At 30.9% G+C, this 27,969-nt stretch overlaps 3 protein-coding genes and 1 long non-coding RNA gene across 9 annotated transcripts; 1 reads left to right on the top strand and 3 right to left on the bottom strand.

Annotated features, from left to right (window-relative positions):
* Nucleotides 1–11,191: 11,191 nt before the first annotated feature.
* On the bottom strand, nucleotides 11,192–15,987 carry LOC107890913 (angio-associated migratory cell protein). 2 transcript variants are annotated; one of them, XM_016815516.2, is made up of 10 exons: nucleotides 15,786–15,987; nucleotides 15,626–15,697; nucleotides 14,848–14,967; nucleotides 14,350–14,492; nucleotides 14,115–14,262; nucleotides 13,918–14,001; nucleotides 13,199–13,314; nucleotides 12,242–12,321; nucleotides 11,747–11,837; nucleotides 11,192–11,652 (listed from the first exon to the last, which is right to left on the bottom strand). In XM_016815516.2, the coding sequence occupies exons 1-10, from the start codon at nucleotides 15,868–15,870 to the stop codon at nucleotides 11,425–11,427; spliced, it is 1,167 nt and encodes a 388-aa protein (XP_016671005.2). In that variant the 5' UTR covers nucleotides 15,871–15,987; the 3' UTR covers nucleotides 11,192–11,424. The 2 variants fall into 2 exon arrangements, with proteins under 2 accessions (XP_016671005.2, XP_016671006.2); XM_016815517.2 differs by having other exon boundaries at nucleotides 14,848–14,952; nucleotides 15,786–15,940.
* A 4,525-nt stretch (nucleotides 15,988–20,512) lies between these two features.
* Nucleotides 20,513–23,508, top strand: LOC107890914 (probable cyclic nucleotide-gated ion channel 16). 3 transcript variants are annotated; one of them, XM_041101020.1, is made up of 7 exons: nucleotides 20,513–20,672; nucleotides 20,778–21,227; nucleotides 21,408–21,620; nucleotides 21,703–21,998; nucleotides 22,113–22,224; nucleotides 22,311–22,547; nucleotides 22,619–23,508. In XM_041101020.1, the coding sequence occupies exons 2-7, from the start codon at nucleotides 20,778–20,780 to the stop codon at nucleotides 23,366–23,368; spliced, it is 2,058 nt and encodes a 685-aa protein (XP_040956954.1). In that variant the 5' UTR covers nucleotides 20,513–20,672; the 3' UTR covers nucleotides 23,369–23,508. The 3 variants fall into 3 exon arrangements, with proteins under 3 accessions (XP_040956954.1, XP_016671007.1, XP_016671008.1); XM_016815518.2 differs by having other exon boundaries at nucleotides 21,703–22,019; XM_016815519.2 differs by having other exon boundaries at nucleotides 20,528–20,656; nucleotides 21,703–22,019.
* A 1,251-nt stretch (nucleotides 23,509–24,759) lies between these two features.
* LOC107890915 (uncharacterized) lies at nucleotides 24,760–27,963 on the bottom strand. Of its 3 annotated transcripts, XM_041101019.1 has the most exons (5): nucleotides 27,871–27,894; nucleotides 27,351–27,763; nucleotides 26,934–27,014; nucleotides 25,449–25,588; nucleotides 24,760–25,348 (listed from the first exon to the last, which is right to left on the bottom strand). In XM_041101019.1, the coding sequence occupies exons 2-5, from the start codon at nucleotides 27,663–27,665 to the stop codon at nucleotides 25,099–25,101; spliced, it is 786 nt and encodes a 261-aa protein (XP_040956953.1). In that variant the 5' UTR covers nucleotides 27,666–27,763; nucleotides 27,871–27,894; the 3' UTR covers nucleotides 24,760–25,098. The 3 variants fall into 3 exon arrangements, with proteins under 3 accessions (XP_040956953.1, XP_016671009.2, XP_016671010.1); XM_016815520.2 differs by having other exon boundaries at nucleotides 27,351–27,963; XM_016815521.2 differs by lacking the exon at nucleotides 26,934–27,014 and having other exon boundaries at nucleotides 27,351–27,963.
* On the bottom strand, nucleotides 26,360–26,927 carry LOC121220956 (uncharacterized). Its single transcript, XR_005918233.1, has 2 exons — nucleotides 26,626–26,927; nucleotides 26,360–26,519 (listed from the first exon to the last, which is right to left on the bottom strand). It is a non-coding gene; the product is annotated as an uncharacterized lncRNA (long non-coding RNA).
* Nucleotides 27,964–27,969: the final 6 nt, after the last annotated feature.

Here is a 27,969-nt window from a genome sequence, read left to right as displayed (position 1 = left end):
CGAAGGTTTTGGTTTGGGTTTGAGGAAATCTAAACCGAGAAACATGAGTGAAGGGACAAGGAGCGTCACTTTAGGGGCTTTCGATCAGTGGGGGTCAAATGGCGTTGCGATGGTTTGGAGGGGCGAGACGAGAAGAAGGAAAAAGATAAAGAAAAAAGGGAAAAAAAAATATTTAATTATAACATATTAAAAAAAAGTATTTTTTTATACTTTTATTTTATTTAATATTTAGATGAAAATAAATCCTAGAAAAATGAAATAATTAAAAATATAATTTTTAACATTTAAAATTTTTTAAAAATATATACAATAAATTTCTAAATCTGTCTGTTTTGGGCTAATTTGACAATAAGTATAAGTTTAAAGGTTAGAAGAGACGAATAATTAAATAAATGGCTAAAATGATTTTTTATTGTAAAGTTAAAAGATGAAATATCTCATTAAGTAAAAAATCAATTGAACTCCTACACTAAGGGTGCGTTTGGTTCGCTGTATTGGATTAGAGGTGTATTGGATTAGAGGTGTAATAGCAAATCAACTGTTTGGTTGAATGTAATGGAATAGAGGCGTAATAGTAATCATGTGTTTGGTTGAATGGAATAGAGGTGTAATAGCATAATGGAAAAAAACTAAAATGACTAGAATACCCTTAGCATAAATTTGTTTTGGTAAATGATTATTGTTATTGTTATTTAATTTTTAATAAGATTATTATTATCAGTAATAAATATTTTAATCATATTTAAACATAATTATTATTAAATATATTTTAATTAAAATATATAATTTAATAAAATTTTTATAATTAGCAGAAATTTGTTTTGGTAAATTATTATTGTTATTGTTATTTAAATTTTAATAAGATTATTAATATCAATAATAAATAATTTAATCATATTTAAACATAATTATTATTAAATATATTATAATTAAAATATATAATTTAATAAAATTCTTAATAATTAATATTCTTTTATGAATTTACTCAAATCATAATATATGATACTGTAAAATATAAATTAACATAATTATTATTAAATATATTATAATTAAAATATATAATTTAATAAAATTCTTAATAATTAATATTCTTATATGAATTTACTCAAATCATAATATATGATACTGTAAAATATAAATTAACATAATTATTATTAAATATATTATAATTAAAATATATAATTTAATAAAATTATTAATAATTAATATTCTTATATGAATTTACTCAAATCATAATATATGATACTATAAATAAAAATTTGAAATAATTAATATTAAATATATTTTAATTAAAATATATGATTTAAAATAATTTAAAATAATTATAACTAATAAATTATATTTTATGAATTTGTATAATTTAAAATAATAATTATTACATATAATTTAATAATTAATATTAAATTTCATAAAATTCTTGATAATAAATTTTCTTATATGAATTTATACAATTTAAAATAAATAATATTAAATATAATTTAATAGTCATATATAATTTCATAAAATTCTTAATAATAAAATGTTCTTATATGAACTTACTAAAATCAATATATAACTTGAGAATTATATTCTGCATAAACATAATTAACTTATATTAAGAAAAAGTTAGATGAAAATGAAATTGTACATCATAATCCATATGTTATATAGTTTTATAACATCAAAAAGTTTGAACATTGATATTTAATGGTGAGAAAGAAATCTTCTGACCCATTCCAATCGGGCAACAGAAGGTAAACTAAAGAAAACGATCATTTGAGTTGGATGATCGGGAATTTTACTTAAAGCATCATACCGCTGATCGTCGGTTAAACCTTCAATTGACCATAAGGCTGAATATAAATTTGAAGCTTTCTCTTCCATCTTTTGATGTTCTTCTGACTTCTGCTGAACTACCACCTCGGAGGCAATACTCCTACTGATTTGATCACCAACGGCCTGGATTTTTTCCCCCAACAAAGTGGCAGCCTCATCAAATGAAGAATACACATTATCACGAGCATCAGATTTCTTCTTTCTCTTGTTTGAAGATGAGGAACCCCCTTGGTCTCTATCTCCTCGCGGATCTGTACCAGAAACATCCATGTCGTCTAAAGAGACATTAGCTTCGCAGTCATAGAATGTGTTTCTCTCTTCATTCATATCTGTAGTATGTTCATCCTCAGCATGTATTTCTTCAAGAACATCAGCAGCTGTTTGAGCGTCTTTCCCAATCGCCCGATCTTTTGCGTATATGGCAATAAGCTGGTTGTAGTAAGGGAAAGAACGATGTCTGAACTGAGAGGCTTCTTTGTGACTCTAAAAAAAACGAGGAAATCATATTAGTTATAAGTTTTGTAAAAAAACAAATAAATACTTGAAATACATTTTACCTTAACATAGGATTCCCAAACTGCATCTTCAGCAACAACGAGCTGCCTATGCTCGTCCCAACCAAAACCGCTGTTGTTTTGACCATTAAACATGTCGTAGACGACTGACCATTCCCTTTTTAGGCACCTAATCCGAGATTCAATATTTGGTCTCGCCTTCAACATTGCTCTTGGTAAAGCATTTTCTAGCATTTTCTCTAGCTCGTTCAAATAACCGGCTTTGAACCCGGTATCAGCATTAAATGTTCCTACATTGTGCAAATCCACCATGCAAGAAACCAAGGCTGCATCCTCTTCTGGAACCCATTTTCTTTTGCTTCCTCAAGAAGCTTGAGAAGAAGCACCCGTTGGTGGAACACCTGACATATTGTTCTTAAGAAAAAAAACAAATTAACATTATTTACTATTTTGAATATCATGAATCAAAAAGTGAACAGTTTATAATATTATATCGGTTGTTCAATACTAAATTTAAATTTATAACACATGCTGAATGAAAAGATAATTAAATTATAATTCAACAAAGTTTAGTACAATACAGAATTTTAATCAAAGACCACCAAAGTTTCATAAACTAGATACATAAAATAACATCAACAAATCAATTCAAACTCAATTTATCCCTAAACCTAACTAATTTCTAGATGCTTGCCATTCATCGAACATTCGGTTGGCTAGTTCCATCCTCCAAGTTGCCCAAGCATCCGATGGATGAATATTTGTGATATTCGGTTCATCGTCATCCACCACATTAGTAGGTAATCCTTCTCCCACCTCCGCTTCAATGGGATCAATACTCATATGGGTTCGAATAAAATTATGGAGCAAACAACATGCAATAATAATTCTATTCTGCACCATTACAGGATAAAACGATGGACTCCTAAGTATTCCCCATCTAAGTTTTAATAAGCCAAAGCATCTTTCAATGACATTACGTGCTGAGGCATGTTTCATATTAAAAAACTCTTGCGGAGAACTTGGTTGATAACCCTGACCCCACTCGTTTAGATGATATCGCTGTCCTCTAAATGGTGCAAGAAATCCCTCACAATTTGTGTATCCAGCATCAACTAGATAATAACAACCTATAAAATAATTTTTTTTAAAAATGATTAATTCAGCAAACAAAGTTTGATCTTAATGAATAATTCAAATTCCTCTAACTATACACTGTACCATGAAGAACTTTTAGTCCATGTCTTCTACTAATGGCATTTCGAAGCACCCGTCCATCGGCAACTGAACCTTCCCAACCAGGAAGAACATAAACAAATTGCATCTCAGGTGTACAAACACCTAGCATATTTGTTGCTATGTCACCTTTTCGGGTTTGATATCTAGGTTTATCAACTGTTGGCACCCTAATCTTGATGTGGGTTCCATCAAGAGCACCTAAGCAATTCTATATCACATGATATAAAACCTTGAGTTAGAATACTAATTTAATTCTAAGTCAACTAAATGTTGTACAATGTATATATAAAACTCAGTCTATTACCTTAAACCATTTTCACCTTGTGTCAGAAGAATCGGCTGTAATTGGCTCCAGCTTTTTAAATAAGACATCTTGTAAGCGTATAACAGCATTTAAAACACTATGAAATGCTCTTCTTACAGTTTCCCCGGACCTTCTAAAGTGATGCTTGATAACTCAATTTTTAAGGTGATGGGAGATGATATGTAAAAACATTGCTACTTGCTCATCAACAAGCATGAACTTCGACGACTTCAATCCCCCTATCGATTCTAACATCTCACATAGTTTTAAAAAGGCAGTTCTATTCATCCTAACTTGTTCAATACAAGTCTCGTCACTAGCATATACAAGCCTCTTCACATAATCCCGTTGTGCATAAAAATCTACGGTATAGGACCTAATCCTTGGTCTATAAGTATGTAGGCTAAGGCTGGCACCCATTCTAAATAAGAACCAAATCGCGATTCTACAGATTTCCAACCAAATTGTCAATGCAGCACCGATTCTTTTACGCCTCACACTTTGTGCAATTAAGGGCAGACGAGCCATTACTGCACCATATTAAAATTAGAACTCAGTATCAATCCCCTCACACTTTAGAGATGCAAATTTATTAAAATAAATATCGTATAAGATATCTTTTTCAATTAATAAAATAGATAATTCATTCAATTTTTGTTGAGATATTGTTAATCTTCAGTAAGATTTTATCAATTTTAAATTTTAGAGCATTTTCTCCGTTGAAGCAACAAAAACATGAGTAATTAACATTATACGCATTTGAAAAAGGAATAAACTCTTTATGAATAATTATGTCAATTGAGTGTCATTTTATAATTTGATAATTTATTTGAAAATAATATTATAATCAATTTGAATTAAATAAGGAATTTGAATATTATTAATTTAATAACAATTATATAAGCATCGAAATTGGAACTTGATTGATTGTTTATATAAGTACCGAATTATATTTTAATTAAAATATGCAGATTTAATCTTAAATTTGGATATTATATAAGCATCGAAATTGGAACTTGATTGATTGTTTATATAAGTACCGAATTATATTTTAATTAAAATATGCCAAATATATATTATTATCATTACCAAATTTCTACTTGGGACTTGGGTGATTACTTTTCTTTACAATTAACTCTCTTCAACTTTTCAATCTTTTATTTTATTTTATTTTATTAACATTGTAGCCTTAAAACAATTACCTATTTTATAATCGATTTAATCAACACGTAGTTGAGGTTCGGGATTCGAGTTTTGATTTATTTTAACACATGGGTTCTTCTTAAGGGTAAGCAGGAAAATTCGAAAAACCAAAAATTAACTTGAACTAATGTGTTTGGACGGTTTATGAAATGCTAGTTTTAAAATGTGAAACCCAAATCATTTCTATTTTTATTTATTATATAATTAATTTTAATATTTTATGATATAAAAATAAAATTATTATATTTACAGTAGTGAAAATAATTTAAAAGTTTTTGAAAGATTATTATTTTCTAGAAACATTTATGAAAATGTTTTGAAATTTTGTCAAATAATATTCAAAAAGCCATAAATAAAGCTCTTTTTGTTAAAATAAATCTAAAAGCTCAAAACAAAAATATTATAAGTAATATAATAGACAGTTGAAAAAATTCAAAAGACTCAATTAAATCAAACCAATAGAACCCTAATTTTCCCCAAATTTATTATAAGTAATCAGTAATCGAGTTATTTTGCATTGAAGTTGATTTAAAAAAACTATGAAAATTTTAAAAAATAAAAACTTTTTAAAGAAACATAATACAATCTTAATTACAATACAAAATAATACACGTTAGAAGCATTAGCCTTTGAAATTTTCAAAAATACAGAATACATTCAAAATTATTAATAAATGGTCGGGTATTGCGTTCCTAATGGAAAGACTCAAATTTAAACTTTAGAGACTGACATTATTAAAAGAGCAAACCACAAACTCTAAACATAAAAATATATATATATAAAATACATTTAAAACTTAAACCGAAATAAATATTAACTAAAAATTCGCACATAAATGACATAGGATGAGACTCTAACATAAAATTTTAAAGATTTTTAAAACTTCAACCATACAAGATACTGTTTAATTTAAAGAATTTAAAAATAACAATTGAAAGAAAAAGATTACATGTTTTTCCCATCCCGTCAAATCAAATTAACTTTTTTTCTATAATTTTATAGTAGTAGCATAATTTATTGAATCCACTCATGAACAAGCATGATAAAAGAATGCGAAAAATTCAGCAAAATCATGCAAATAACATCATTACGCAACTACCTTTAGATTCAAGTAGATTGGACATTCATGATGACTTGGATAATAAAATAACTATAATGAGAAAGGGCAATGCTCAGAAAGCCTTCAAAGTCGATATATATATGAGATGGAGAGTAGGTTAAAGAGTTACATGCAAATAAGACATTACCAGAATTATATTCTATCCAATAATTGAAGCGGAGTGGGTTGAAGGATGTTTTATTAGATGGGGCTATCAAAGTAGGCTTTCTTATTTCTTCTAAGGGAGCTTATAATGTTAGAACCATGGAAGAATGATTGAAATGACAATAGGTAATTATTTTGGTAACTTGGAGTGCTGCTGGTTTTATGTTCTGGTAATGTAATTTTTTATGGTAGAGTTAACAATCTTGCCAGTATCATATTAGAGAGAATTAAGTTAAAAGGCTCATAGTTCTTCAATACTAATCTCAATAACAGTAAAAAAAAAATCAAATAATTTAATTGCAAAAAAACTTACAGTGACTCAGTGAATACAAGAGGCTTAGTTATGGGTGGAGCAAGCAAGCCAAGGGACTAAGGGAGTAGTGCTAGTGGCCGGAGGCGAAGCAAGCAAGGGAGGTTGGGACTGAGAGGTGAAAATAAAAATACAATTTCAATAATAAAAAAAGAAGAAGAAAAAGTAAAGCAATACGTTTGAAGAAGTAAAACAACATGCCCATAACATAACGAATAAGAAACACATAAATAACATAACCCAACAAAGAAGAAAAAGCTAAATAGGAATATTTCATGATGTGTAATAGGAGATGACTAGCACTTCGAATTTAAAGGAATTTATGTTATTTGGTTTCATAGTTTAGGGATTCATCGGCTGACAGTTGGTCTAGATCATTGGTCCAGATACAACTTCACGAATGAGTTTCTATTTGGTTTCAATGATTTTTAACTTGTCTTCATTGTCTTGCTCTGCTTAGCTTTGTTACGGAAAAAAGGTTGCATTTAACTAGAAACTCATGGTGTCAGGGTTTATTCCAAGAAATCCACTAATTACTTCTTCAACTATGTTTAGAAAAAATTATAAATAAGGACATACATTCTTAGTAAAAATACAATTTACTTATCCAGTTCAGCTAGCAATATACACATGACTAGAAAGTAAGAGGGCAAAGAAATTAAGTAAATTAACCTCAAAAAATGTACTCTTACAGGAATTGTAGCTTTTGAAGCTTGCCCAGAGTAAATGGAATGTGTCCGGTTAAAGTATTCAAGTAAAGATCCAAGCTCACTAAGTTGGTCAAATTTCCAAGATCCTCTGGGATTATACCAGATATGTTATTACTATAAAGCTCCCTGTCATAAAAAAAATGGTAATCTTCAGCAAAAGAAGTTCAATAGAAGCACATAAACCATGCATGTATCTATGAAAATGCAACCAAATCCAATGGAAAGATGACAACAGATGCAAACCATTGTGTAATGACAAAAGCATAGAACATCATTGTTTACAACTATTTCTACTAGTATACCTGAATAACTCAGACATTCTGGTCAGTTTTGGTTACTAGGATGACAAAAGCATGCTGGTGTTTTGTTTTTCCTTTATGTATGTCTCAATATTCTAACAATGAGAGATAGCATGTAAGAAATGAGTTATCTATTTTGGGGTCAACCAAAAATAGACTAGGCCTACACTATCGACTTACAAATTCTGCAAAGCCGGAAGCTGTCCAAGCTGTGGAACCAAATGACCAGACAGATTTGCATTCCCGAGGTCCCTAAATTGAGAAGGAAGAAAGCGTTTACTAAATGCTTATCAGGAATGACTTTCTATTTGGTTTCAATGATTTTTAACTTGTCTTCATTGTCTTGCTCTGCTTAGTTTTGTTACGGAAAAAAGGTTGCATTTAACTAGAAACTCATGGTGTCATGGTTTATTCCAAGAAATCCACTAATTACTTCTTCAACTATGTTTGTAGGTACCACTGAAAACACATGAAAAGAAGTCTATTTTAAAGTTTTTCTCAACAATGAAAGTTAAAAAGGAACAAGAATCAAACATGGAACAAAGTGTGTGCGATGAATATGTCAAAAAAAATTTGCTGAATAACTTAAAAGAGGAACCTAAAAGCACAGATGATAGACTTGCATCCTTAACAGATAAAACCGTTCACCTCTTTTAGTAAGCAATTCACCATTCACTTTAGCATACTTTAAATGACAACAAAATCAGTCGCTCGCAAAATAAAACCAATCAAATGCATTGCAAATAACTTCAATTAACACCAAATGCTTTCTTTTACACAACAAATCAATAAGAACAACAGAAGAACACATGCAACCCCAAATCCCCCTTAAAAACGCTTATTTTCCTTTGATTAATTAATGCTTTTAACAATTTAAACCCAAAATGAAACAACTTCCAATTCCCTGTTAGAACGAACCAACAAAGCATATATACTTAATCATGAAGTAAAGAAAAAAAAAAGAAATCACCCACTAATAAAAAACATAAAGGTCTTTTTTTTAAAATGGTGCAATATAAAACCAAAAGAGCTAAAAACCTCAGTAAATGAATGATATTAAGTTATTAACATACAAGGAAAATGATCATAGTTTATATGAAGAAAAAATACCTAAAACTAGGTTAAAACTTCTGGGTCTGTTACAGAAAACAAAGAAAGAAAGGAGAAGCCTTTGTAAATTTTTACTTAGAGAGAGAAAAACAGAAGCAGCTCTCTTCTTGCCTTTCTCTATGGCATGCTCGAGAAGAATTTGGGGCTACTGGCCGAAGGCGAAGCAAGCAATGAAGGAGATAAATGAGAGACAAACCCAGGAAACAGAGGGCAAATTAGGGCGTGAAAACTAAAACGGATGTAAACTGAGGAGAAGGCAGGGATTAGAAAACAGAGAATTTCGGGGATTAGGGGCGTAATGTATTAGGGGTGTATTAGGCAATACATTGAACCAAACACCTGCTTAAGAGGGGCTTAAGTGGGGCCCACAGATTAGGGGTGTATTGGCTAATCCAATACACCAAACCAAACATAGTGTAAATTCACATCCAATTGAGTCCCTATCTTTAATGGTTTCTATTTTTGACTACGTTGATCGTTGAAATCTAACAAACAAGTTAAATGGTGACACATAGTAATTTCTAACTTAATCTTATATTTTTCTCATAAAAATATAAAAATAAATATATTAAATTTCATATAAACTTATAAAACTCATAAATTTTATGAAAAAAAAATCCAAGAACTTCTAATACATTATAAATTAATAAAACATTCAAAATCTTATAAAAGATTTAAAAATTCATAAAACTTACAAATAATGTAAAAATTATAAAATATATAAAAATAAAAAAAATTGTAAAAAAATAAAATTTATAAAAATATCATTTAAACCCTGAAAATCATAATAAACACACGACATCAGACCAACTGTTAGATAATAAAAATAGTCATCAGATCGTTAGTTAATAATTATGGGACCCCTTTTTTTGTTGATAAATTATTATTATTTTTAAAATGTTTATCTCTAGTTGATAAATTATCTCCAATTTGGACTTTGAAAATTGTTTGCTAACTCGTTTGATAATACTTACAAAGCAACCATCAAATGAAACAAATAAGATAAAACAACCCTAGGTCTAAATAAAAAAGAAAGAAAGAAAGAAACCTAGATACCCCAGCCGCACCCAAGAGTTTCGCCGTCTACAAACAAGATTATCGGTAACCGAAAGCTCCGCTACTCCATCTTTGTCTACATTCGTTGCAAAATCTGTGATTACTCCCTTCTCCAAGTATCCCAACCAAGGGCCCCTACTAGCCCATTGACTTCACCACTGATTCATTATATTAAAACATTACATACCATGATTTGATTATGAGTTTTGTTATTTTTTTCAAAAAAAATTCAAGTGTTATTAATAAACTTTTATAATAAGTAATACTCTTTTTTTTCAAAATTTCAAAATTATATAATTATGTAACTACAATTTATATTATTAAACATAACATAAATAATTACTATGTAGTTAAAGAACACGTCTAAAGATGAAAATATAACTACGTGAGTAGTAAGTACACCTTTTTGTAATTATAAGGAATTTTAATTACTTGTGTGTGTTTGACCTGTAAAATGTAATTATATCGAAATTCTCTACGTTATGTTTGGTAATATAAATTGTAAGTGTGCAACTATATACTTTTAAATTCTAAAAAAATATTAATTATGTCGATTGAGTCTTAACTTGACTGACATGAGTATAGTTGTCAATATAGGAGGACGTGAATTTAAATATGTTAAAACACATTATCCTCTTATTTATGAGTTGAAAAAAAGTTATGAGTAATTATAGACACGTGTCTAAATAAGAGATATTATCAAAATCTATAATGAGATTTTTCAAAAAAGAATATTGATTATTATAAAAAAACATAAATAATATGAAAAAATTTTCTAAACAAAAAACAAAACTTAAACTGAAATATTTGTTATCATCAATAACTTTTAACTGAGTATAAATAAATAATAATAAATATTATATAATTTAGTTAAACTTAATATAAATACTATCTAATTTAATTAATTATCTCTCATAAATAAAAATTTCAAATTATTCAAATGAGATTAATAAAATAACATATAATTATATTTAAAATATATATATCCTAAAATAAAATTGTATAAAAATAATTTTTTAAACTTAAATCATATATAATCATTTAAAAAAATGTAGAATAATCATATTTGGATGAAAATATTTGTAATTACCTCATTTTTTCCTTTAAAAATTGAAGAATGTAATTAAAATATTCCAATTATATTAAATTCCATGAGATCCACTTATTATATTAGTTACCCAAACATGTCACAAAAGTATTATAAATAATTATACTCTAGTCCTCAGAAAAAAATCAATTGAATAAGTGATTCATTCCAAGCACCAGATAAGATAATCGATTTCTAATTCAACCACACCAAACCTACAAGTATTTTTGATCCATGATAATATTACGAAATCATAGTAAATGGAAAGCTGGAGAAGGGTACTCGTAAAAATTAAATTTTCTTTAATCTGATGCAAAAGACGCACTCATAAAAGCTTACAATTAGGAGATATTCTTTTAAATGTTCACTGTTGCCCGCAACTTATAAAGATTTGAAAAGAAAAAAAGAATACAAAGTATTTCAGTATACATACTTGTAAGCAAATTCCTCACCGTAAAAAAAAAGAAATCACTAATTAATCAAGAAGTGAGGATCTTGGAGGCTTACTTTTATCAATGGAAGTTCCTGATTTCGAATACACGTGCAGTGCTGTCCATGGAAACAGAAACGAGAAATTCCAGATTGGAAGATACAGAGAGAGACTGGATAGCATGTTCATGCCCTTTGAAGGTTATGACACATTCCCCAGATAGACAATTCCATATGCATATTCTCCCATCACAACACCCTGTAGCCAAGAATTTAGATGCTCCAAGCCAAGCTAAGCATGTCACTCCTTCCTGCAAAGGGTGAAGGCTCTTTTTGTTTGTCCGTATCATAACACAATAAACTTTATCAAAAAATATTAAGACAGATTTAAATGATTCCACTAACCTCGTGGTTACATATGAAACGTGGTGATGAGTTTTGTAGATCCCAAATTGTAAGGTTTCGATCCATGCCACCAGAAACAGCCCAAGGGAACCTGTCATGCACAATTTTAACACAAGCTCAACTCAAACATACAAAACCATGAAATGTACTGTACTTTGGTAATATGATCATAGGTATCCCCAACCTTAGGGTGCACTCCTACGAGCAATTTGAGAAAAGCTCTTTATCTCACCAATGAGCTTTGTCAGGTTTACTTATATAATCTTATGGTGAATATTTTTTACGTTTGAAACCAAAACACTTGCTTTTCTATCTGTTTCCGAAATAGGTTTAGGGCATTCATCAAATGACTTGATAATCTAGTAGTCATAAAATCACGAATTCACCAAAAATCCAGAAGAGAAAAAATATTTGATGAAAAAAGGCAACCAAATTCTAACTGGTAAAAACAACAAAGTATTGGGTTAGTTGTATGAGGGAGCATCATATACATACTTTGGTGCAAATGAAACGCATTCAATCGACTCTGGATCGCCTTCAGTTGAACTTGTCTGAGAAGCCCATGAACTAGCAACCTGCATAGATGGCAATATTTGCAAGCATATTGAAAGAAATAAAGAGAAACACCAACATTATGTTTAGTTAATGGAATAGAGGAGGAACAGAATAGCTTTTCAATGGCAATGGAATAAAAGGAGAATCTGTATTATGCAGTGTTTTTCATTGAATAGAATAGATAACAAATAGGAATATGTTGTTTGTTTGGTTAAAATGATGTTAGGGAATAGGCAGATAAGGAATAAGCATACCATCACATTGTACTCGCACTCCCTAAAAAGGAGGGAGAATATAAAGGGGGCAAATATATTTTTGCAGTTGTGAACCAAAGCATAAATGGAACAAAAAAGAAAGTTACTATCTTATTTTTAATTAAACTAACTTGTTTGGAAACCCAACTCTTAGCCTAGTGGCACTGGGTGTTCAGCTCATAACCCACTTCATGGGTTTGAATCACAGGGGCAGCCCTGTTTGTGGTGTGTGAGATGGCAATGATTTGCTTCTGACGGGTATGAGAGTCAATTGTAAATGTACCCAAAAAACACCTATTTGAAAAGTAAAAACGAAAAACTAGGGACTAATTAAAATGTTAAAAAGTTCAAATTCAATGCCAAAAGTAGTAGCATAATTTAATTCCTTAGGCTCCCTTAATCAACAGTAAAGTTTTAGTATTTATATTCTGCTAGTAGAAATTAGAAAAATATTAAATCATATAACATCACTAAATTATATTTTTGGTTGGAGCACAGAGAGAGAGAGTAGTAAAAAATATAAGAAAGTTAAGATGAAATTATGTCGAAAAATAAGAAGGTTAAAGAAATTTTTTAAAGAAAAAATGAACTTTAATTAGGTACTAGGCTATCCATTTTTTTTAAGTTGCATCAGAAGCCATACCTTCCCAGTTGTGATTTTCACAACGTGAACAGAGCCATCCTTTGAACCAGTAACAGCAAAAGTTGAATCAGAACTTATAGACAAGCATGTCAATCCTTCAGTATGATATGGATAACCTACGGAGAAAAAAGAATTTAGTACCAACAATTTAAAAGAGAACTATAAAAATGAGGGCAAATAAAATACTCTTTTACAAATTAAATAAAACTAGCCCAACAGACAAGGAATGCTTATTAACCTCCTCTAACCATATTTTAGAACATATGAATCCAAAACATTCCAGCACTAATGTGTTTGCAAACCTGATAAAAAAACTTTTAATAGAATGAGTCTGTCATGGTAAAACCATGAAAATAAAGAAAATGTTTCATTGCATGTCGTAAAGGGCAGTACAATTTGAGCAAATGGTTACCACTGGCAACAGCCATATTCATCCAAAAAATAGTAAAACTTCAAATCACCACTTTCTGCAAAATAAGTCCACATGACAGCTAGCAGTTTTGGATTCCACAATGGCTCACATATCATAATGCAAAATTTTAGGCTAAACCATGAACTTTGAGAGCTAAAGATTCTAATGCTTCTGCATCTCTCTTTAGCTACTTGATTTCAATGGTATTTTCTCAGATCAATTAACTTCATGGTCTTTTATAACCTTATATTTAGGTTGGGTCTGAAATCTCAATTAGGACATTTCAAATACGATTTCATATTAATACCTCTTACAACATGAATGCTTTCACCACTTCTTGGATTCCAGATCCTCAAGGTAGCATCTTCAGAACCAGTACATATTGTTTTGCCTAGTTAAACCACATATATTTATTAAAGTTCCCGTAAACAGAAAGCAAGATGCAGAAAAAGAAAAAGAACTGCAAAATAAACAATCTAATAGTAGAGAATGGAAAGTTAATACCATCAGGGGTAAAATCACCACAAGTTACACTGGCACCATGGCCTGAGAATACATTAAGACAGCTCCCATTATCAGCATTCCACATCCAAACAGTGCAGTCCTCAGATCCAGCTAAGATCAGATGTCCTTTAGGGTGCCACCTAATCCACTGTTAAGCAACAAGTCCGTCATTAATTAAGTTCAAAAGGAATCATATAATATTAATAGTCAGCATCCAAGTATTATGTAGTTTTACCTCAATGCCACCTCCAGGGCCCTCAAGAGTGCTTTTGAGATTTCCAGAGGTATCCCAAACTTTAACAAGTCCATCAAAACCTCCAGATGCAAGTAATTGCCCATCATGACTAAAGGCCAAACTAGAGACCGAATCAGTATGGCCTGCACAAGCATTGCATTTACAAGAAGTTTAATGGAAGAATAAGAAATGAACAATGTTACAAAGGTCAAACTAGTCCATCAAAACTTTAACAAGCCCATCAAAACCTCCAGATGCAAGTAATTGTCCATTATGACTAAAGGCTAAACTAGAGACTGAATCAGTATGGCCTGCACAAGCTTTGCAGTAGAATAAGAAATGAACAATGTTACAAAGGTCAAAGGGATGTGTGTGCGAATTACATCCACTTCGGCAATAAAGCGCAAATGCAAAAATTATTTTGGTTTCAATGAAGAGGAAGACTTATACTTCAAGAAGAGAAAGAACCGTCTAAATGTTGTATTATCAAGGCCATACCTTGGAGCTCAGAAGCCCAATCAGCATGACCTATCTTCCAAAGGAACCCCTTATCATCTCCACCCCCAGTTGCCACTAACACCGGATCTGTTGGGTTACAGGCAACTGCATAAAGTTCACCTGGAAAAATTGTGATAGAAAATAAATCCTAAGCACGTAAAACATACAATAAATTAAGATTCACTACAAACTCTGGTGAATGTTGAAGGTTTATTCATTAATTTATTAACTGCTTTCAGTCTGTCACTCTAAATTCTTTCGGTCGCATATAGGATGACTTTCTTAATGTTGTTCATCTACAGTGAAAAATAGCCTTCACAGAAAGCCTGCCTTGATATCCAATGGAGGGACTTTATAAAATCAGTGTTTCCTAGCAGTAGAATGTAAATCGAGATAAAATAAAAATTACAACAATTTGATCAGACAACCGGTTCTAAACATTCTAGTCCCTAGTTCTATATTGATGGAATAATTTCCGTCAGCATAAACATTCTTTTTTTCTTCCTTTACAGAAATGCGAACTAGTTTCGACATTTGAGCTAGTGATGCAAGCAAGTTTCTCTGGAGAGAAACACTACGGAAAACATCAATGATTGTTTTCAGGAACTAATATTGAACCTCGAATTAAACTTAAAACAAGATAAATCAGTCTGAACAATAAAGTTAAGCTGTTTGAAGCTACCACGAAATGTTCTACTTTACTCCTAGTGTCGTGAAAACAAAAAAAGCAAAAATGGAGCTGAAAGACATCGATAACCAAAACAATAAATGTTAATACCGGTATGGCCAGTGAATATGTGAATAGAATCATCTGAATCCTCAACAATATCATCTTCAGCATCAGGAAGGTCTGAATTAACCCAAACACAAAAGAAAATACAAGTGAAATAACAGAAAATAACTAGGAAAACGTAATTGAAGACAGAGAGGCATAGAACCTTCTTCATCGACATCAATTTCGTCGATTATATCGGATTCGTCGAAGAATACCTCGCCTTGCTCCTCATCTTCGTGGGCTGTCATTTTTTGGTAGGGTTTTTCAAGGGTTTCTCGACATAAATATCTGTGTGGGTTAGATCTTGAGCCCGCTCGCCTCAGCGGGCTTCTAATGGATCTGTCCCATCACAAATCACAATGCATAAGATTTTTTACTTCGTGTAAATTTGATTTAATTCGAATTATTACTTGTTAAATTAAAAATTTTATTTAAATTTAATTATAAAGTAAATAAATATTAATATAAATTTTTTTATTGTTTTAAATAATGGTATAAGCTTTTAAACATGATTAACTTAGGCTTTGTTACATAAATTGAAATTTTAATTACTGATATATTTAAGTATCGAATATTATTAAAGTTATATCTTTTTACATTTTTATCTTTAATTTTTAAATTTTATATGAATTTAAATATAAATAAGAAATATTTGAAATAAATTCCATATTATTAAATATAAAAAATAAATATTATATTGAAAATAGTGTCAAATTCAAGATCAACCTCTTAAAAAGGTAATTAATTCAATTTATTTTATTATTTATTCTCTTAAATTAATCATAAAATTTTGATGAATTTGTTATATTGGCCTTCCTTGCACTAAGAAAACTTTCGAATAAGCCTCAACTATTGAAGCCGTTTTTTATTTTGCTCAAATTTAGCATCCTAAAGTTTATGTACTGTAAATAATACTTAGAATAACTGACTGAGTTTTAATTTGATTAGTATTGATATTATTACTAATGTAGGAGAACGTATGTTTAAGTGCGTTGAAGTATATTATCCTTCTATTTAAAGGTTAAGAAGAGACTATGAATAATTCTAGCATCGTATAAAAAAGAACAGATACTATAATAACATATAATTAGATTAATATTTAAAAAATACTTAAAATAAATTAAAAAAATAAACAAAGATAATGGAGTCAAAATAAATAAACCTTAATTAATCAAAAATATAAAACTAAATATTAAAATAAAGTGTAAACTACATTAGTGATTACTCAATTATTAGTATTATTTTTTTGTCACCCAATTACAAGAAGTTACAAACTGGTCACCTGACTATTAATAAATTTATTTTCTAGTTACTCAACTATGAAAAGTTATAAAATAGTCACTCAACTACTCAGTTTTGTCTTCTTCTTCTTTTTTATCATCAGCTAGCTATCGTAAAAATGAGAACACCAAAAAATCCAAGAGGGTTGGGTGACCAAAAAAGGCAAAATTAAATAGTTGAATAACCATTTTGTAATTTTTTATAGTTGGATAACTAATTTTTTTATTAATAATTGGGTGACTACTAGCGAGACAAACTGGTGACACAGAATTTGTCAATAATATTATATAAATATAGATATATAAACTTTTAATATAGATAGATACTAACTAGTTTGTATTCTTGCGGTGCACGGGTCAATTGTGTATGTTAAATTTATAATTTTTTATTTAAAAATTGTAATTTGTTCTTTTTAATATTATTAATAAATTAAAAATTAATGTAATTACAAAATATTTTTAAATATTTTTAACTAATTTAGAATAATTATATTAATGCTATTTAATATTTAAATTACTTAACATTAAAATAATACAAAAATTCATTGAATATTAATATTAATACGTTATAATTTGAATAATATTATTAATAATTTATTGCAGATTATTAATTTATATATTGTTAAATTGTTTTTTTATATTAAAATTGTTCATGTTTAATTTTTCTAATTTTATCTTTATCTTTGCTCAAAGATTGTAAACTCTTATTATATTTGAAAAATATAAATATAAATTAATAAATGTTATTAATATGTGTCTTTTTAAAAAATTATATTTGAATCTTAATGATTTAATATTCATTAATTTTAATATTACAATATTAAAACATAATTCAATTAAGTAAAATTTTAAAATAAATAGATAATTTGTTTAAAATCAACTTTATATTTAATAAATAAAAAATAAAGAAAAACTTTAAATAAAAAGCATGAACCAACTTAAAAATATTAAAAGGTAAGGAGTAAAAGAGTAATTTATCTAAATTGTAAATAATTGTTTTAAATAGAAGTGTCATGTGTCAAAAATGTATTGGAACTTGATTATTTAATTTTCTTTTGTAATCTCGTATTAGTACTTAAGGTTAAATATAAAATTGGTATCCGAATTTGTTCAATATTTCTCAAAAATTGGTATTTAAGATTTTTTTTGTCACGAATTGATACCCAAACTTTTTTTTATTAATTATATTGGTATCCGAGTCTAACACCTTAACTCTAGGACAAGTGGCAGTATCAAACAATGACATCATGATGATATCATTATTTCCCTTTTCTTTCATTTTCTATTTCTTTTTTTATTCTATGTTTTATCCTTCCATTTCTTTCTTTCACATTCCCTCCCCTCCCTCCTCTTTTCTTTCCGTCTTCTCTTTCCCTCGTTTTTTCTCATTTTTTTGCTTTGTTGCCATTATGGTCACGGTTGTTGATATAAACTGCCACTCTTTGATATGAACAGTTACTCTCAAAATTTCATCCATGTCAACAGGATAAGATCATATAATGATTCTAATATTATTTATGTGTTCGAAAAGGATTATGTGTAGTTCTAATAATTTTGTCAAAAAGAATAAATATAATCAGAACTTATAATAAAATTATTTCAAACATATATATATTTTTCTCAAAAATAATTAAGTGAATAAGATTCTTTAAATATTTCAATGATAACAATTAATTGATATGTTTTAAATTACTTTAAAGTATTACAAAAACATAGGTAAATTTTTAATTATTGGCAACAACAATAATTAATTGACTATATTTATTAGTTGTGACTTTTTAACAACGTCGAATAGGCAGAAAGTTAAGAAAAAAAAATTCAAAAATTTTGATTTCTTTGAATATTACGACAAATACAACCAAATTTGAATTAACAATTTATTTAGCTTCAATATTGTTTTTAAATATCATATTTGTTAATTTGATTTATATGAATATTGTTGTCAATGCAGAAGGATGTAAGTTTAAGTACGCTAAAATGCATTATCTTTTTATTTATAGGTTGAGAGACTTCAATGTTTATTATATATTTATATATATAATTAATTTAATTAAAAGCAATAAGGGTTACCCTTACATGTTAACGGTATATTACTTTACTAGTTAGTTTTAGATTATTGCTTGTTTATATAAATGTTATATAAAATAATAAATTGGAACGTATAAATTAATCACATATCAATAGTTTGAATAATATTTATTTTTCAAAAGAAATATCCAAGTACAATAGTCTTATATAATAATATTATTTTTAACTTAAATATAATCATTTAAAAAATCCAAACTATTTTAAAATTGTCTAAATTCATGACTAAAACACTGGAATTAAAAAAAATTATCGTTGTTAGGAAATACTTGTAAAATTCCGAAAAATTCCATCAACACTGGAATTTCGACTTTGATAAACTAATATAATTACTAAAAATTAAAATATAAAATACCGAACGTTAGCAATAGTATTTATTCATGAAATAATAGGCAAAATCATTCTGAATACAAATTTGCTCTGTAAATAAAATTGTAAAACTAACACGATTTTGTTTTGATCATCATTTCACACATGAAATTTACATAATAAATAAAACTCGAAACTATGAAACTTGGATATAAAAATAAAATAACACGTGGAATTGTAATCACAAAAAATTCTTAATAAGAATAAAATATTGTTGCGTAAATTTGTTGTCCTGCAACTAAAACAGGTATTTGTGGATGACAATAAATTTAAAGAAAATGATGAGATTAAAAAAAAGTTGTGCAATGACCATAGTTACAAAATGATATTACTTAATTATTAATTTTTTTATTTTATTTTAGGCATTCAAAATATATATTTTTTTCAATTTAAGCACTCATGTTATATAGCTCGGTCATTTTAGTTATTTTTGTTAAAATCACAAATGACAAGTTGACATGGTAGTTAAAAAAAGGTATAATAACAAATTTAATTCTCAATTTTTACATATTATATTAATTTAGTCATAATATTTTTTAAAAATTAACTCTTAAAATTTACAAATGATCTCAATTTGATCTTAAATCTAAAAAAATTCAAAGACATATATAAAATACATAAATATTTTTAAAAAAAACTTACTAATTGAGATTGTTTTGTTTTTGTCTATTTCTGTTAAGTATCTAAAGGAAGGGTGACGTGGTAGTTAAAAAATTAATATAATAATAAATTTAGCCATCAACTTTTATATATTATATCGATTTAGTTATTATTTTAGAAAATTAACTCCCAAAATTTATATTTATATCTATATTAATAATCTTAAATTAAATACCATAATTATTTTTAAATGTGAATTTAGTAATAAGATGAAAATAAAAGATATTCTTGTCAGTTCAAAATTTTTTTCAAACTCGTATTTTTAAATATATTATAGATAAATAATAAAAATGGTATAATTATTTTTTATTTAAAAATTTCTTAATAAATAGATATTAAGGGGGAATTTATAATTTTTTTGAAAACAGTATTTTAGGAGTAATTTAAAAAATATTTGAAGTTACTATTGTCTTTCATTTTTTTCCACCGGTGTGCAATATCTAACATATTTGTTTTGATTAAACAAGCCAATAATAAAAGTTGCATTAATTAGTTTATTGCTTTGTTTGGCGCTCAAATTGCCCATGAAAATCCGCAGAAGTAGCTAGGCCTTCCATACTTGGAAAAATCTCTCAAACCCAATCCTCTTCTGCTTCTCTCTTTACCTTTCCATCGTCCATGCCAAGCCGGGGTTTTGCAGGGAAATCCCTACCACCGTAAGTAATTTCTAAACACTTTTTTTTTGTTATTCGTAATTATCTGATGGAAAAAAAAGAGTTTAATATGAGTTATTAATTATTGATTGTTAATATTGGTGGAAGATGAATCACCTCCATCGGTACGCGTCCACCCGCTTCGGACGGCTCCCAAAGACCTTCTCAGAGTTGTCAAATCTGAGGCGGGAAGTTCCATGGTGGAATCAAGTCCTTGATCCTGGAAGCCCCACTCTAACCAAATGGAACTACATTATTCTTTGCACATGCCTCGTTGCCTTGTTTTTGGACCCTCTCTACTTTTTCCTTCCCGTTATTGGTGCCCCAGGTTGCATGCAAATCGATCTAGGCTTAGGTATCTTTGTCACCTTCTTCCGTACCGTCGCAGACTTGTTCTTTTTCATTCACATCACCATCAAGTTCAGGACTGCATTTGTCGCACCCTCTTCTAGGGTTTTCGGAAGGGGAGAGCTCGTAATGGATCGAAAGGCCATCGCCATTCGCTACTTGAAGTCCAGTTTCATCATTGATCTTGCTGCTGCCCTCCCTCTCCCTCAGGTTTCTCAGTCACTTTTTCATTATATTACCATTATCTTTTTTGTACAATATCCTTTTATTTTTCCCCATGCCAAACCCTATGAACCACAACTGGAAAATTGCTTGAACAACAACTTGCAGCTAGAGGTTTGTTGATTGATATAGTTTTGCAGGCGTTGATTTCGTTTTATTGCTTCTCAGATTGTCATCTGGTTCATAATTCCGGCATCGAAAAGTGCAACGGCTGCTCATGCTAACCATACACTTTCTTTCATTGTCCTCCTTCAATATATTCCTCGATTCTTAATCATGTTTCCGATTAATCGACGGATTATTAAAACTACGGGAGTTGTCGCCAAGACTGCTTGGTCAGGGGCAGCATACAATCTCGTTCTGTATACGCTAGCTAGCCATGTGAGTGCTGTTACACGATGATGTTAACATGAAGCTGCCATGCTAAGGTATCTGTAATTATGGTTTTAAATTGTCAGTGCAGGTGTTGGGAGCTTCATGGTATGTGTTGTCGATTCAACGGCAGTACGAGTGCTGGAGAATAGAATGTTCAAAAGAGATGAATTCCACACATTCACCCTCATGTAATCCTTACTTCCTTGATTGTAATACCGTCGGAAAGTCTGCACGGAACGCTTGGCTCAAGAAAACTAATGTGATCATCAATTGCGATGCTTTGAATGATGATGACAAAGATTTTCAGTTTGGAATGTTTTCTGATGCTTTTACCAACAATGTTGCCTCATCGGATTTCCCTGATAAATACTTTTACTGCCTTTGGTGGGGTTTGAAAAATTTATGGTATATATTTAGTTTGATTGCATTAGGTATTAAAATTAGTTTTTTTGTTGTTGTTTTTCTAACACCTGCAACAATTATATGTTATATATGCAGTTCTTATGGACAAAGTATTATGACAAGTACTCTGAGTTCAGAAACTTTATTTTGCATTATTATTTGCATATGTGGTCTAGTCTTCTTCTCACATCTCATAGGCAACATGCAGGTAAATTTTTATCATTTTGCTAACTTGATTGTGACTTAAAAAACATAATGGCTATCTTACCATTGAACCTTTTGCATTTCTTGAAGGGCTATCTTCAATCTACTACAGCTAGACTAGAAGAGTGGAGAATTCGACGAAGAGATACAGAAGAGTGGATGAGACACCGGCAATTGCCACCAGATTTGCAAGATCGTGTGCGCCGGTTCGTTAACTATCAATGGACTGCCACAAGAGGTGTTGATGAAGAAGCTATATTGAAGTCCTTACCCTTGGATCTCCGGCGTCAAATTCAAAGGCATCTCTGTCTTGCCCTTGTTCGCCGTGTAAGTATTTGTTGTGTGGTTACCCCAATGTAACCAGTAATACTTAAGTAGATGCCTGGTTTTGGTTTCAGGTTCCATTTTTTGCTCAGATGGATGACCAGCTACTAGATGCCATATGTGAACGCCTTGTCTCGTCCCTGAACACCAACGACATGTTCCTTGTCCGAGAAGATGATCCAGTTCAGGAGATGCTTTTCATCATTCGAGGCAAAGTCGAAAGCTCGACAACCAACGGGGGTCGAACAGGGTTTTACAATTCGATAACCCTTGGACCTGGTGACTTTTGTGGTGAAGAGTTGCTGACATGGGCCTTGATTCCACATTCAGACTCCATCATAAATCTTCCATTGTCAACCCGAACGGTGAAGTCAATTACAGAAGTTGAGGCCTTTGCTCTCCGTGCCTGGGATCTCAGATATGTGGCTAAACAATTTAAGAGACTGCATAGCAAGAAACTGCAACATGCGTTCAGATACTATTCTCACCAATGGAGGACTTGGGGAGCATGCTTTATTCAAGCTGCTTGGAGACGGTACAAGAGGAAAAGGCTGGCCATTGAGCTAGCAAAACAAGAACAGTTGTATGATGACATGTATGACATGGACGATGGGGCTGGTGCAGAATATGAGGATGGCGATGCTTCATCCTCGGATCAAGCCAACCATGCCCAGCATCTAGGTATCACCATACTGGCTTCTAAATTTGCTAAAAACACTAGAAAAGGAGCAAAGAAGACGGTTTCCCGGATTAACCAAGATGATTCCATCTTAAAAATGCCCAAAATGTTTAAGCCTGTGGAGCCTGATTTCTCTGCCCTGTAAATTTGGACTAAAAGTAAGTTGTGATAATTAAAAGATAATGCGAGAGGTTAGAGTGTCAATATTCCTTCATTAATTTAAAAACTATACTTGCTTCAAAAATAGATTATGTCAATATTATATAAAAAACTGAGTTGACCAAATATACATTTTGCTTTCATTTACTGGACTAGGGAGTGATAGACACAATAATTATAATTAACTAGCGATAATATTTACTATAATATTAATCTTAAATATGAAAATAGGACTTGCAAAATGACATGTTGCTCTATGTGCCAAAAAGAAAAAGATAAGTTGCTCAAACATAATCACATAGAATCAAAGTCGGTTTAGTTTGGAGAACTTGCAACTCAGATAAGAGATTATAAACCCAGCTGCTGCGTTGGCAAGGGCTTTATATTCTGCTTCAGTTGATAAGCATGCTACAGTTTTCTTTGAAGGCCAAGAGATCTCATTTTCTCTAATGTAATAACTTGTTTTTGTTTGGGTCACATTTGATTTAGGTTTGATATCAAGTTGATTAGGATTTCTTTGTTATGCCCAATTGTAATAAACTAGCACTTTATTTCAGCTTCAAAACTGTAACAAACGGGCCTGTCACCGGCTCTTGTAACAGCACATCCGGCAAACCCATACCCTAACATTCCCTACCTACCAAGCACACTACAAAAGCTAGGAACCAACACCATACCAAGGGGCAAAGGGGGCTCGGATTAGCATTTCTATGACACCAACACTCACATTACTGAAGCCACCCCCTTTGGCCATTCATAATGACCTGGCTAGGTATCCAAGTCAAGCGACTTATAAAGTTAATAGCAAGAGTGGGAAGGTACGTGCGAGCCCGATAATAGCAAGAGTTGATAGGAATCTAGAGCTTAATTCATGTAAGTGTCCATTGTGAATTAGAAGTGGTAGTCACTAGTGTTCAGATATGCTCTAGAGTGGATCGACTTTGGCAGTCATAAAAACTTAACGCTCTGTTAAAGTGATAAAAGATCTTCTTTCATTTTTGTGGCATGATTAATAAGATCAATAATTGGATGAAGCCCACCAGACATAAGCTCTACAAACGGTTATGAGGATTTATAAGTATAAGATCAAAGCTATGTTTTTTTAAAACATTCGTGATTAATGTAAATATAAACGTATGTTAGCCTTGATGCATACAACTAATATCTAAAGTATACTTGTTGAAGTATACGAAATATTGGGATGAGTTCTTGTTAGGAAACAAATTCATTTGGCATTGCTATTGCAGCTAAAAAATGTTTTTGAAAGTGTTGTGAGAAAATAACACACTTAGCATATAAAGAACATAACAATTGAATTTTAGGACTCCTAATATTCATGCATAAAAATTTAAAAGTTCCCCTCCTTAAGAGTTAATATAATGCCTCAAAAAGTAATTAATCAATCTCTATTGAAATTCAACTTCATTCTTTTAGCAAATGGATGGATAGATTGATTTTATGAACTAAAAATCACATTTTTACCATGTTAAGATGGAATGCTCTCCAAACTTCAGTCAGTACTTTCTAGCAGATACTATAGGGATTCCCCAAAAACTTCAGTAAGTTCCTTTCATCCTTTTCACTAAAAACTTCACCTCCAACCCTAGGACACAAACACAAGTAATTCTAAATACAGAGCAGCCTCTTCCTTTTCTTTTTCCTTTTCGGCAGACACTATTCTTTTTTTTCTTAGCATAAGGTTGCTGAATTTCTCCATTAAAGAGGGATATGATCGGTGTGGAGATCCTCGGAGTTCATGGACAATATACAGAGACCATGGGGAAGAAGAAAGTAGGTAGCCAAGAATACAAGGACTCCAAGATCAGCTTCTTCGCCAACTGCTGGCCGTCGAGGATTAGCCCAGTATATTTGGCTTGCACACCAGAAAGAATACAGGCTTGCTATGATCATAATAAGTTTCATTGATTGGTATGATTGTTTTCTGGTAGATTTTGGCAACCCCACTCTGCAAACAGGATTGTGTAAAATATTAGTTCCTCAAGACTCAAACTCAAAGCTGAAAATGATAAGATCAAACAAACATATCAAATGTGAGAAATAAGCACCTGTTGATGTAAATGAAGCCACCAATTAAACAAGTGCACAGGAATCCAACTACAACCACAGCATCTGGGTTAACAGGTGCACGGTTTATCCACCAGCCAGTGCTCAATATCCAAGTATACATGGATGACTTACCATTTTCCTGTATGTTTATCTTTGTATAAGGTCTACAAAATTATGCAAAAGAAATGCTGAACAAAAAATAAAGATAAGCTATGTCACTTGAAATCGGGTGTGAGCATTGGATATGTATGAGTTTGTAACGAGTATAATACAACTTCTTTTATGTTTATCCATGAATCTTTGAGAGTCATATTGACATTCCTAAGTCTGGATACGTGCAAGGCGCAAATGTCACACAAGGTATTGCAAGAAAACAAAGACTCAGAGCCTTATAGAAAACAAGACATTCAATGATGCTGACCAAAGACATGAAACATAAGCCCTTCCAAGCATTCAATTGTTAAAATTATGCAGAAAGTAACTTCCTAGTTACAAAAGATTTCGTTTCTGTTTGGTTGTAAGGGAAAATCATACCCTAATAACTAGCATTTTCTTCTTGTACTTCATTTTTCAAAATATGCACCCCAGATAAGATACCTGATATTCAAGAGAAGAGAATGCCTTAACAAGGAATGTTCATATCACTCGGTGTAATCATATAAAAGGGCCTCTAACACTATTTAAATCATAATACTCCTAACATGACCAAACCAGATGATCCCTAACATGGTAATCCAGCAAGGTGGCAAGACAATAATTCAATTCTTTTGTATCATATCATGTAGCACTGTGTGATATAGGTGCAATGACAAAGGATGGGAGCAAAGAAACTACAGTAACTCATCTCAAGGAAGCTACCAGAAAAACAAATTAAATCATGCTTAAAAAAGCATTAATTGCTACCTAATGATTGAATAAATTAACCATATCTAATTATTTCAAGGTGGAACAACCATGAAAACAAGTATTGTAACTCCCCCTCTCATAGGATAATTCATATTATTTGCCTTCTTACAAAGTCCAAACTGTTCCCTAACCCAACAACGGCCCTAATGTCCATTTTCAGGAATCTGCATTTAAGCACAAATCATGAATAAGCAACAAACAAACTTTAAACTTCTCAATGAGATCTTAATGATAAATTGGATATGCTTGCGCATGCCAATCCACACATACATTTCCTTAGCACCCAGTACACTGCTGTGCCATACCAAGACAACTTTTACACCCTCCTCTCCAATGAGCCATCGAATCATAATTATGCAGTCAGTATAGCATTTTGACTAATAAGTTCATGATTTCTGTCACAAAAAGAAACAGAATTGTCCATCCTCAAACATCAATTTCCTTTGCATTGGCAAACTATTTTGCAACAATTTCCATCATCATATTGCATAACGACACTTACATGCTAATTACCGGGGAATAAACAAATCAGATACAATTAGCCACATGTCATGAAAAAAGGAATCTCTAAAATTCACCTCAAATAAATGGTCAAGGAAAAAGTGGGAAAAAGAACCAGCTGATATCAACAATAAGCATTGCTTCCTTGAAAGTGGCACCTGACAAATAAAGTACACACATAACAAGATATGACATTACAAATCATTTGATGCAACTGAAACAAATAGTTTTAGCTAAGTAACTTGTTCATAAACAAAGGCAGAGAACTCATTTGATATTCATCACCATTTTCATCAATCTAACAGCATTGGCCATACAGAACTGTTGCAAAAAAAGGTGCCATGTGCACTCAAATCAATAAACAAGAAAACAAAACCTACCAAATCTACGGCTCAACCAACAGATCATTTATCAAAAAAAAATATCTTTCTATTTTCCCACAATAAAAGTAAATAAAAGAAATAAGAATCCTGATCCACTTTAAAACAGCTCACCCCTGAAACAGAATCAAGAAGGCTTCTTTTCACCAAAACACCTGATGCCCAGGAGTAGAAAAGGCATAAAGGAAGCCCCAGAATCAAGACATAATAAACAGGGTGATGGATTGAATCAGCTAAAAAAGCGAGAACGGAAGAATCAAGGAAGAGAACAGAGGTTAGCCACTCCGAGAAGGAGCCTGTGTCAGGGCCGAAGAAGGCGTTGAGAGTATAGGTAAGGGTGTGGTGAGGGGAGAAACGTCCCCTGGTGAGATGGGTCAGAGCTAGGCCCGAGCTCATAGCATACATGAGGTGGGGACCTGGGCCTGGCATTTACTCAGTGGTGGAGATTGCCGGCAACTGTGCGGCTCTGGGTGGAATTTGTTAGTCTTTGACCCGATTTGGTATGTTTAAAATAATGGTGGAGTTTTCTACAAAAAAAAAGTTGGAATTAAAAACTTGCGCTTTTTTCATCGATCCCTTTGCTAATTCTCTTTTGTTTTGCATAATTAAGGTGCGGATTCCGAGCTGGTATTACCTGTATTTTTCTTCCTCTCGTAATTCTCTTTTCTATCAACTTGCAATCAATTCAAATATATCATTCTTGAATTGTAATAAAGCCAATTATTAATGTGTT

Source organism: Gossypium hirsutum, chromosome D09 (genome assembly GCF_007990345.1).
Source record: "Gossypium hirsutum isolate 1008001.06 chromosome D09, Gossypium_hirsutum_v2.1, whole genome shotgun sequence".
In the NCBI taxonomy this organism is placed as follows: domain Eukaryota; kingdom Viridiplantae; phylum Streptophyta; class Magnoliopsida; order Malvales; family Malvaceae; genus Gossypium; species Gossypium hirsutum.
Note: the sequence above shows the minus strand (reverse complement) of the source record. Positions and strands in the feature narration are given on the sequence as shown.